Source organism: Daucus carota, chromosome 9 (assembly GCF_001625215.2).
Source record: "Daucus carota subsp. sativus chromosome 9, DH1 v3.0, whole genome shotgun sequence".
In the NCBI taxonomy this organism is placed as follows: domain Eukaryota; kingdom Viridiplantae; phylum Streptophyta; class Magnoliopsida; order Apiales; family Apiaceae; genus Daucus; species Daucus carota.
The window spans coordinates 30,550,513-30,560,941 of NC_030389.2; the positions used below are offsets into that span (position 1 = coordinate 30,550,513).

At 35.5% G+C, this 10,429-nt stretch overlaps 2 protein-coding genes across 4 annotated transcripts; both read right to left on the reverse strand.

Annotated features, from left to right (window-relative positions):
* Positions 1-2,277: 2,277 nt before the first annotated feature.
* LOC108202439 (probable protein arginine N-methyltransferase 6) lies at positions 2,278-8,058 on the reverse strand. 3 transcript variants are annotated; one of them, XM_017370822.2, is made up of 13 exons: positions 7,917-8,058; positions 7,573-7,655; positions 6,676-6,744; positions 6,395-6,430; positions 6,016-6,081; positions 5,859-5,933; positions 5,665-5,742; positions 5,432-5,510; positions 4,392-4,486; positions 4,178-4,262; positions 3,434-3,633; positions 2,604-2,725; positions 2,278-2,512 (listed from the first exon to the last, which is right to left on the reverse strand). In XM_017370822.2, the coding sequence occupies exons 1-13, from the start codon at positions 7,963-7,965 to the stop codon at positions 2,470-2,472; spliced, it is 1,080 nt and encodes a 359-aa protein (XP_017226311.2). In that variant the 5' UTR covers positions 7,966-8,058; the 3' UTR covers positions 2,278-2,469. The 3 variants fall into 3 exon arrangements, with proteins under 3 accessions (XP_017226311.2, XP_017226310.2, XP_063940580.1); XM_017370821.2 differs by lacking the exon at positions 7,917-8,058 and having other exon boundaries at positions 7,573-7,719; XM_064084510.1 differs by lacking the exons at positions 6,395-6,430; positions 7,917-8,058 and having other exon boundaries at positions 7,573-7,719.
* Positions 8,059-8,437: 379 nt separating this feature from the next.
* LOC108201390 (pentatricopeptide repeat-containing protein At2g03880, mitochondrial-like) lies at positions 8,438-9,898 on the reverse strand. The gene has a single exon (XM_017369679.2). The coding sequence runs from the start codon at positions 9,896-9,898 to the stop codon at positions 8,438-8,440; it is 1,461 nt and encodes a 486-aa protein (XP_017225168.2).
* Positions 9,899-10,429: the final 531 nt, after the last annotated feature.

Here is a 10,429-nt window from a genome sequence, read left to right on the forward strand (position 1 = left end):
AAAATTAGAAGTTCAATTTTTTTTTTGTGTAATTGTTTTGAAGAGTGATATTTTCTTTTTTTATGATAACTATCTATGGATCTAGTATCAGGTTTCCCCTCTCTCTTGCTTTCATCCAGTGAATGGGACTACTTATATTGTCATGTTAAAGTTTGATTTTTATAAAGAATGAAACTTAGGCTTCTATAATAATGGGTTCATAAAATTTTATTGTGATTTTAAAAAATTACAAAGTAGAAGTATGATTAGATGTTGATTCATGTATGAATGCATGATTCTGTTTTTGAAATATTTATGTTGCAGTAAATAAATTTCATTCTGTAAATGGAATTACTTTATTACCAGTATACTTCTTAATATGTATATGCTTTATGGGTAACTTCAATGACATTGAATCAATGTATCAACACCGCATATTCTAGTTTACAAATTTTCTGTTTGTTGTTGTTGTTATTAAATCTGCAGAAGGTTGAGGTCCCTTGTCACTTCTCTTGTTCCTCTGTGGGTGGTACCACTTCCTTCATTGCTTGCAGAAATAAGAAGAAAAAGGCGGATAATACCACTATATTCAACATCCCCAGATCATTATTGCATAAGATATTTCTAGGGATACCAGCCCTGACCCTTAGGAGTATGACCAAACGCGTTTGTAAAGAATGAAATGACATAATCTCAGACTCAGTCTTCGTCAGAGATCACTCCACACTTAATCCAAGTGGAGGGTTTCTGGTTCAAAAGTTTGTACATGGTAAAACTTATCCATCACAGTCCTATTTTGTTGAGATCCGTGATGACACTAATGCCGTAACCATCCATCCAGCAAACCTAGAATTTAAAACCGTTATTGCCAGTTCTGGAGGTTTTTTATATATCGAAGAATGTACACCAACTTCAAAATTCTCAATTTTGGAACCTGTAAGTGGGAAAAAACTGAACCTACCCCCTTCACCAAAACCAGGTGCAAGTCTTATGTTTTCAGGATTTGCACAGGATCGTAATACTAGAATATACAAGCTTGTGCATATTTATAGTGGCCCTCTCGGTGAAAATTGTTTTGTCTTAACTCTTGGCATGGATCTTCAGTGGAGACCTATAGATGATCAACATTTAAGATACTACTCCAACTTTAAAAAAAAAAAAGAGAAGACAATCTCTGCAAAATGTTGTGGAGATTTTGCATGTAAAAGTTGCATGGGCTGAACTTCTAACCGACTAGTTAGAAGTTGTGATGAGGCACAATTTTCAACTATGGCACTTGTATATTGTGCCCTCCTCCGTTGTTTGCTTTTGTGGTTATTTCTGTTAACACTTTTGACTTGTGGTCACCATGCAGAATTGGGAATAGTAACCAAAAAAGAAAACAACACTCGTCTTCTGGACCAGCTAATAGTACTGGTACGGGTCCTTCACCAATCACCAGACTCCCCAGTATCAACTCATACACCTGGTGATGGAATTTATACTGCAGTAGTCTGCAGCATGTAAGCAGTGGGCGAAACGGGTATACAAAATGGAATTCACACCAAAACAATGAAGAAAGTACTCCGATATATTGATCTCGGCCTCAGTTCTCCTTGTAGCGCTATGAGTAAATTATTGTAATTGACGTGGTACAAAAAGATTTAGTTTATTAATAATTCAATTCATGAGCATTTTGGGTCATTTATTTTTTTAATTAATATTTTTTATTTTATTTTGTTTTAATTCAGTATTTTGAAGTTTATGTTCTTCTCCATCATTTAGAAATGATTATCTAGTTCTTTCTTATAATTGGAAGATGTTAATGTCATATGAATTTAACAGGTATAGCATATACGACAAAAGTCTAAATATATATATATTTATTTATATATTAGAAATTTATTATTATTGTACCATGAACTTATTAACACTCCACTCGACCATCAGTTAGACTTATTCTTGAGGAAGATAATTAAGATAAGATTTGGGCGGAGTTTACAATGGAATGACTGAAACTGGTCCCAGAATTCAACAGCTAGAGTCTCTAACCCATGTGTGCTCAAGTTCACAGTGCTGGGTCCTCAGAGCACACAATGCACCCTGGTTTGTACAGTTGATCATGTGTGATTTACAGAATTTTCTGCCTTCAGTACATAAATTGTAGTATAGTCTTATGCCCAATTTAATTACCTATCCATGATTTCACAGACAGCGAAATTTCCTGGTTTGCTTTTTGGTTCTATGTCTTATGCTTTTTGTACACTTGCTAAGAACTTAACCAGTAATATATCTTTGGAATGACAGCTACATAGAGAGTAATACAAACAACAGAATATGGATAGTATTAGTTTGAATACTACTTCAGTGCTGTTCTAAAGTCTACACGCTTCTGCCTGACAAATAAGTATTTATATCATCATACTTCACAACAGAAACTAGGAACTTAACGTATGGATTTTTTTTGTTACTTAAAAGGCGAGAATGAATTTGCGAAGAGCAAGAATTATATCAGCGCATTACTGCTTCTCTCACAAAGGAACGGTGACCTGACCTGCAGTAGTAAAGATCTTGGTAAGAATACAACTACTTGGGGTATTATAATTCCAGATGTAGGACTGAAGAAAGGAAGTGCTTTTTCTCACTTGTATTCAAGACGGATGTGGACGTTGGGACCATCTTCTTCTTGATTAGGTGTCCATGTCACAGAACCTTCAATCTTGTGACCTTGTTCAACATCTATTGGATTGTTCAAGTAGACCACCATCTGCAAATATAAATGGCTGCTATAAGATTCAGAAAATACTATAAGTATGTGGAAAGTGGAAACAGAACTTCACAATGTACGTAGCAAGGAAATGAATTGCTGAGTCAAGAAAATTAAGAATAAGAGACCAGAAAGAGATGACAATATCTAACTTAAAATGTTATTTGGCCCAAAAGTTTGAAAGTTAGGTGAACCGACAATCTTAATTACTCATGTGAGATGATTGTGGACCTTTAGAATAGGGATTTTTCAGATACCTTATTCCCTGTATATACTCCAAAGAAATATTGTGAGCCTATGAGGTATATATGTTCCATAAATGTGAAGGAAATAACTGCAAGTAATTAGAAACATAACTTCAGTCCTTTTTTTTTTATTTTTTTTTGCCACGAACTTCAGTCCTATTCATAACAAGGAATTGAAGTTATTTAGTGTTAAGCAAGAGAGTTAAAATACTAAGAACTTCTTAGTATGTGGTTTATGTCCACCTCATATTAATGTAAGAAAGACAACACAACAAGTAATTTACTGACAGCAGAAACTATTTTCATACGACGCTAGTTCTGGAAAATCATAATAACACTTGTTTCTTAGATTAAGTAGTACCAAATTTGGATGGGGGAGAAGAATTAAGCTCATGAGTGTGATAGAATTTCAACAAAAGGAGAAGGTAGTAAAACACTGAAAGATAAAATATTATTCTCATACTTGTTCCCAGTGTGTTGGTGGCTTGTCAGGTGCTGTTGACAGTACAATAGCTTCAATGGGATCGTCACGCTTTCTCTTTTGACCACTTGTAGTGGGATGATTGCTTGAAGACTGCAAGGGTGGTGCATTGCTATCAGCAGGGGATGTCACAGGGCCACTAAATTCGACATCGAACCAGAAAGCAAATCCATGAAAGGTTGCTGGCAGTGAAATTGTAACGAACTAATTAAATTCGATTCAGCAAGCAAATTCTGAGAATAAAATATGTGAAATACACATGATCAAATGTCAGTTTTCATGAGAACAGAAAAAATAATTAAATCAATGAAGAGAGATAACGAAGGACAGTGCAAACAGTTAAGTCTTCCCATCTTGATCAAAAATATTGATCACTATTTAAGACTAGATACATTTAGATTTTGCACTTCTTCCATTTTGGCATACAGGGAAAATAAAATGATACACTCTTTACATCATCTTTAACAAGAAAAACAAGCTAATTGAAGTAAAAAAAAAAAAAGTAAATAGAGGTTTCCACATAGATTCTTCATTCATGTGAAATCTTGCAGACAATCCTTTTTTTTTTTTTAATCATGATGCTTTTTAAGCTAGTTAATTCAGGTCTGTCACATTTATTTTCACACAAAGGGATTGACATGATCTCAGGACCCTTAGCTTATGTGATATGTGGAACATCTGAAATTCTGAAAGCCAGACCAGCAATTGGATAGAAAATTCTATTACCTCGTGTCAGACACTGAAACTCGAATATTGATTTAAATGATTCTAGCTCCTTTATATTAATTGTATAACAGTCCACACGCTTCACCTGCATCAAAATCATAAGTACTCTATCATAGAAGGTAAATTTGTCATGCAACGCTTGTTAACTCTAAAAAACATTTAACAGACTGAAACTCTAGGATGTCCACTATGGATCTAAAAGTGAAAGACAAACCACTTGAGGCAATGCTAAAAGATTTTCACTCTTAATCTTCTCCACACACGGGTCTTCGTATGCATCTTGTATTGCCCAAGGTACCATAGCAGACACTACAATACGCACAAAAAATTCCAACTCAATGTTCAAAACTTCAAATTAAGAAATAGAAAATCAGATCTCATCAATTTAAAAATGTAAACAAGGTATAGACAGACAGAATATTACAGACACAGGGGATATTTTTCACAATCTATTCTGTAAATTAAAGTAGAAGCCGGTCAAATTAATCCTGTGGACTAACCGACTGGTAGATATAAAGGATTCCTTTATAAATTATCACCACCAGGGTGCACTTGAGCATACTTGGCTTAACAATTTTGGTGATCCCCAGGTACACCTTTTACCAGGTTTAAATTTTGGTAAATGTGTGCATAATCATAAACCACTTTCCACAGACGACTTTGTTCCGCTGCATTTGAGACTTGGCAACTAGTGTATATCGTTTCAACACACTCATCCCATTGGAAAGTCATACAACTAAAACCATAAGAATGTTCAATCTGAAAAAAAAAAAGTCTAATGGTTCTGCTGGAATCAGTTTTCTTCATTGTGTATGTTATTCCTAGCTCTATACATTTCCCAGTTTCTTCTGATGTGTATGTATGTGGATCTCATTGAAGCAAAGCGCTGAATGTCTCCTCATTGTTAATGATGAATGGCCAACTTCTGCAATTTATTTGTCTATAGCGGATTCTAGAACATTGAGAACTACTTTAACTTCTGCTTAAGGTTTTATTCTTATCCTAGATGAGTGGGGAGAAAATACCCCTCCTACAGCCTCTAGGTATGAAAACTTTATGTTAGTAAAGTCCCCTGAAAGAAGATTGTGACTTGCGAGTCATTTAAGCATTAATAGTTTGATACGTTGACTCGAGCATGAATGAAATTAGTTGTGCTCGAGATGTCTACCAAGATAATGCCAAGGACAAATGAAACTACGTTGGAAAGTAAACAGGCAAATAATATATTATAGGTGATTTCATATGCGCACTCACTGTCGATTCCATAAACATTGCGCCAGAAATCAATTTTTGAACTGTATCTGTCAGGAAGAGTGACAGGAGCTATATACAGCTGCAGACAAAGCAAAAAATATCATGCATTATTTGTGGTTAAATAGATTTACTTACCTCTTACTACTTATTATTAACATATGTGAGAAGTTAATCCTGGTTTACGATTCAAAGGTTCTTCAATATTATGCTTAAAAAAATTATTATTCCAATACCGTCGCACTTGAAGGCATAATAAGACCATTAGGTTTTAGCAAGCGATCTCTGGCTGTAAGGACGCTCCCCAACATGTTCTGCAAAGTAGCCAATGCAAGTTACAAGAAACGGTTATAACATTTATACCAGAAACCTAAAGTAGAACAAGATATAGAAACCAAAATCCATATGGATCCGAGAACAAAAAAATAACCTCATAGTTATAGAGAAGTAACTGATCCATCCAGTCTGAAACTATAACATCGACCTTTTTATTAATTCCAACATCCTGCAGTCCATAGTGTGAGCAATGAATCTGAGTAAGTTGATTTAGCACAAAGATCTTATTGAATTATCAAAGAGAATTCTACCTCCACATATCCATGTAAAACAATGACCCTTTCAGATAGATTATTGGCCTCCATGACTTTTTGTGCCTGATAAATACAGTCAAAAAGGAGAAATTTACCATTTTACTGTTGATTCTCATAAAATTTAATATTATATGCTAAATCCATAACCAGGGTATGAATCTCTATTTCTAGATATATCAGAAAGAAAGAACTTATCGCAACAGGCAAAGGTAGTTTTCTTAGCAGCAGTTGGAAATACATTAAAACTAAAATTGCCTTTAAAGGACGAAGAATGACATGAAACCAGCTATTTGGATAACACAGTGCACGATATAAATAATAGAACAATGTAGCATCTTGTTAACGAATGAAATAGGAAATTGTGCAAAAAAATTACCTGCAATGCTATTTCAGTGTCTTCCACAGCATAAACCTGGTAAAAAAATTCATGCAGAAGTATATTATTTGTGAAGATATGGCTCTAACTGGTGCTCCTCAGAAAGTTTTTACTTACACTACTGTGTCCCAACTTCAGCCATGACCAGCCTTAAACATGTGCTACAGTTATTACTATTTCGAAAAATATTGTAGCTTTAATAAATGTGAATCGGTGATGTGTGTGTATGTGTGAATAGATCAAAACAGCAAATTACTGAAAATAAAGACAGAAATTCTTACTCGTTTTGCACCAGCCTGAGCACAAAATATTGAAAGAATCCCTGTTCCTGAACCAACATCAACCACAACCTAAAAGCGTGGTTATAAAACATATCATCTTACTTGGAAAAAGAGCAGTTAATAGAATCATATTTACTGTCTTAGATCTAATTTTCCGAATATATAAAGTCAGCTCAGTGCAATAAGTTTGCAGTGGCTAATACGCTGGTATATTGATATTCTGAAATCTAAAGCAGTACAATCGCCTTATTCTGTCTTTAATGTAGTTATCCTGATGCTGCAAGATAGCGGCCCTATAAGCTTCATTGCATGTCCTGTACAGTTTAAGGAATCTCAGGAAATTCTTCAAGAACCTAAATTATATTGTACAAAGAAAGGAACTAAATGCATAGTGTTTCATTAGCAAAGTGTTACGGCTGACGCCTGACGGATCTACCCTGAAATCAAGTGAAAAGGTAAACAATGACCATAAATTCTGGTGTTCAGAAATCCGTATAATACAAATATAGTGCAATTAACTACAGTAAGACACAACTTCCGTCACACCAATAAAATCAGAATCAGGAACTTTTAGTATACCACGTAAGCCTTTTACCGTAGCCATTCTGTAAACCTTCTGGTGTGACTATGAAACAGCAGAGTTCCATATTTCAAAACCAAGAAGAACAGGATTCGGCTGGAAATTACACATTGCTAGGACATACAATTGCAAGAATTCTTTCAAACAATGTAGCAAACACATTTCTTGAATCCAAGATTCAATTCTACACCTGCCTCAAATATCTACACCGCTTCTTGAATCTTGTTTTCTTTATATGAACAAAATATAAACAGAGTAAAGCAATATTACAAATAATAGAGACGCAAGAATAAAGTTAAGGCGGGGTGAAACAGCACCTTAATGACTGCCTGATGAATGTTAAAATCGTGGAAATCATATGCAGTTTCTTCGATTTCTGTTTCTTCGTCGTCGTCGGAAACTTGGCGTTGATGATCACCGCAAGGAAATATATTGTGATTATTCTTAATAGAATACATAATATAAAAGAAGTTCTGATTTCGAAGATATTTTTAAAATGAAAATTGAATCTAAAGCAATAATATTTCAGAATACTTAGACTTTGAAAGCAGAATATACATGGCAGAAAAGTAGAAAACTAATATGTGGTGGTATAAATGAACAATTCAGAACTAGCAAATATACATATATTATAGCACTTGATCATTAAGAAATTGCATACCTCTCAAAATCGAATCGTGGCTCTGGAGAAAGATCAAATTTAAACTCATTAAATGTCAAGTGGAGCCACAGAGGACTGCTGGTAATTAACCTTTCAGTGGGAAACGACGTCTGGTGTTGTAATTGACATGGAAGTATATGTCAGATGATGCTCACCAGATAACGGAAACATTAGATTGAGTAGCAGCTCAGATCAAGAACAAGGTGAGATGTTTTTATTGGTGACAATAAAATCCACAAGTTTCCAAATATTGAGAAACTTTATGAAAAAGTTCACATGCATTGTAGATCATCCTCACCTTACCAATAATCTCCACAAGAACAGTGACCGTGCTTGAAATGATGAAAGCGGCGTAAATCTCGAACAACAATTTCTCTTTCTAAAAGTAAAGACGTACACTTCATGAAGCTATGACAGTCGGTACAAACTCGTAGGTTTTTCATAATTCGAATAGGTGATCCAGTGCTAGTTGTCATGAGGGCATAAGCTATAGCAATTTTCTCGCTGTGAAATGCAAGAAGTCATTCTTTTTGTTCTTCTTCAACATCTTGCATCACAATATTCGCTTCAGTTGAATAACCAATTTCCTTTAGTCTTTGAATTAGCTCGTTCAAGTAAGAATAAATTGCAGCTTCTTCTGGATGTGACCTATCCCCCATGACAAAACTGTGGACTTGATTTTTCAACTGGATCCAAGATTGACCAGGGTGCTTCATAAGTCCCATATCTTTCATCAAACCTCTTACTTGAGCAACATCATCCCATTTGTCACCAGAAGCACACGTGTTTGATAACAAAATATAAGATCCAGCTGTTGGTGGCTCAAGTTCAAAGAGTTTGTCAGAAACCCACTTTGCCATCTCTATATTTCTGTGAATTCGGCAGGAGGACAAGAATGATCTCCAAACTGAAGCGACATTTGAGATCTTATTCTTTGAAATGAAATCCTTTATGTCGTCTAAACGGCCAGAACGCCCAAACAAATCTACCATACAAGTGAAATGTTCAACTTGAGGTTTGATGCCAAATTCTTCTTTCATCACCATAAAATAGTGGATGCCTTCATTTAACAAACCTGCATGACTACACGCAGTTAAGAGTCCAACGAAACTAATTTCATTTGGTTTTATACCCTCTGCTAACATCCAATTGAACATCTGAATAGCATCCCTCCCACGCCCATGTAAGCCATAACCAGATATAACTGAAGTCCACACCACAGTATTCCGAACTTTTGTTTCTCTAAATATTGACCAAGCATCATCTAGTTCTCCACATTTAGCATACATGTCAATCATCGAGGAACTTAAGAAAATATCAAAAGGTTGACCGGCTTTCACGATCTGAGCATGAATCAGCTGGCCAAGCTCCAAAAGACCAGCATTAGCACAACCGGTAACAATGCTTGTAAGTGTAAACTTGTCCACCTCAAACCTATCAGTGACCATTGTAGTGAACATCTTTAAAGCTTCTTGCAACTTTCCGTTTTGAACATAACCAGTAACCATTGAACTTTGTGAAAAAGAATGAGGCAGTGACTTGTTATTATTTTTGGAGCACCGGTCACTTGCATTACATTTAGGAAATCCTTGATAAACAAATGAAGCCTTCTCCATTTCCCCACACTTGGAATAAAAATCAACAAGTGAGTTTCTCAAAAAGCCATCATGATGAATTCCACTCCGTAGCAGCCGGCCATGAATTTGCATTCCTAAATCCAATGCTGTTAACGAAGCTACTAAACCAAAGGCTATGGAGAAAGTTTCTTTGCTAAGAGCAGTTCCACTTTTGACCATTTCATACAGAAGCTCCATTGCAATACCATAGTTGTCATTTTGTAGATGCCCTCTAATGATTGTATTCCAACTTGAAGCATCCTTAACAGGCAACCTTCGGAACATACCAAGGGCAGTCTCCATATCGCCAATCTGTATATACGCATTAATCATAATGTTCCATGATACAATGTCTTTATTAGTCATCGACTCAATATATAACTTGGCAGAATCAAAAGACCCACATTTCACATAAAAATCTAAAACAGAATTCTCCAATGCAGTATCTACGAAAACCCTATCCACCCATGAACCGACTTCCCCATTCGAACCTCATTCAACCTCGAACAACACTTGAGAACACTGGAAAACGTAAACTGATTGGGCACAATGCCTTCCTTGTGCATGTCAGCAAACATATCCAATGCCATTCCACACGAACCAACTTGCACCAAACCTGAAATGATCATTGTCCATGACCGAACATCTCTCTCAAGCATTTCATCAAACATTTGAAATGCACAGACCAAATCTTTAGACTTTATATAAAGACTGAGCACATAATTAGTGACACTTAACTCCCCAAAAGTCCCGTTCTTGAGTAAATTGGCATGAACATAGTTTGGGAGTTGAGAATGTGATGACGAGTAGTGACGCAAATGGTTCGAATGAAATGGTATTATTCTTTTGACACGAGAGCCCAAGGCAATGCCCCACATTATTTTTGAAATCGTATTA

What these genes read in the sequence shown, in the direction of transcription:
- LOC108201390 (XM_017369679.2), bottom strand. Translation starts at nt 9,898, where the DNA reads ATGACTAATAAAGACATTGTATCATGGAACATTATGATTAATGCGTAT.
- LOC108202439 (XM_017370821.2), bottom strand. Translation starts at nt 7,713, where the DNA reads ATGTATTCTATTAAGAATAATCACAATATATTTCCTTGCGGTGATCAT. An exon ending in CTCAGGCTGGTGCAAAACGA is followed by an intron (nt 6,431 to 6,675) that starts GTAAGAATTTCT and finishes TTTTTTTACCAG; the next exon opens with GTTTATGCTGTGGAAGACAC. An exon ending in TACTTCTCTATAACTATGAG is followed by an intron (nt 5,743 to 5,858) that starts GTTATTTTTTTG and finishes GCTACTTTGCAG; the next exon opens with AACATGTTGGGGAGCGTCCT.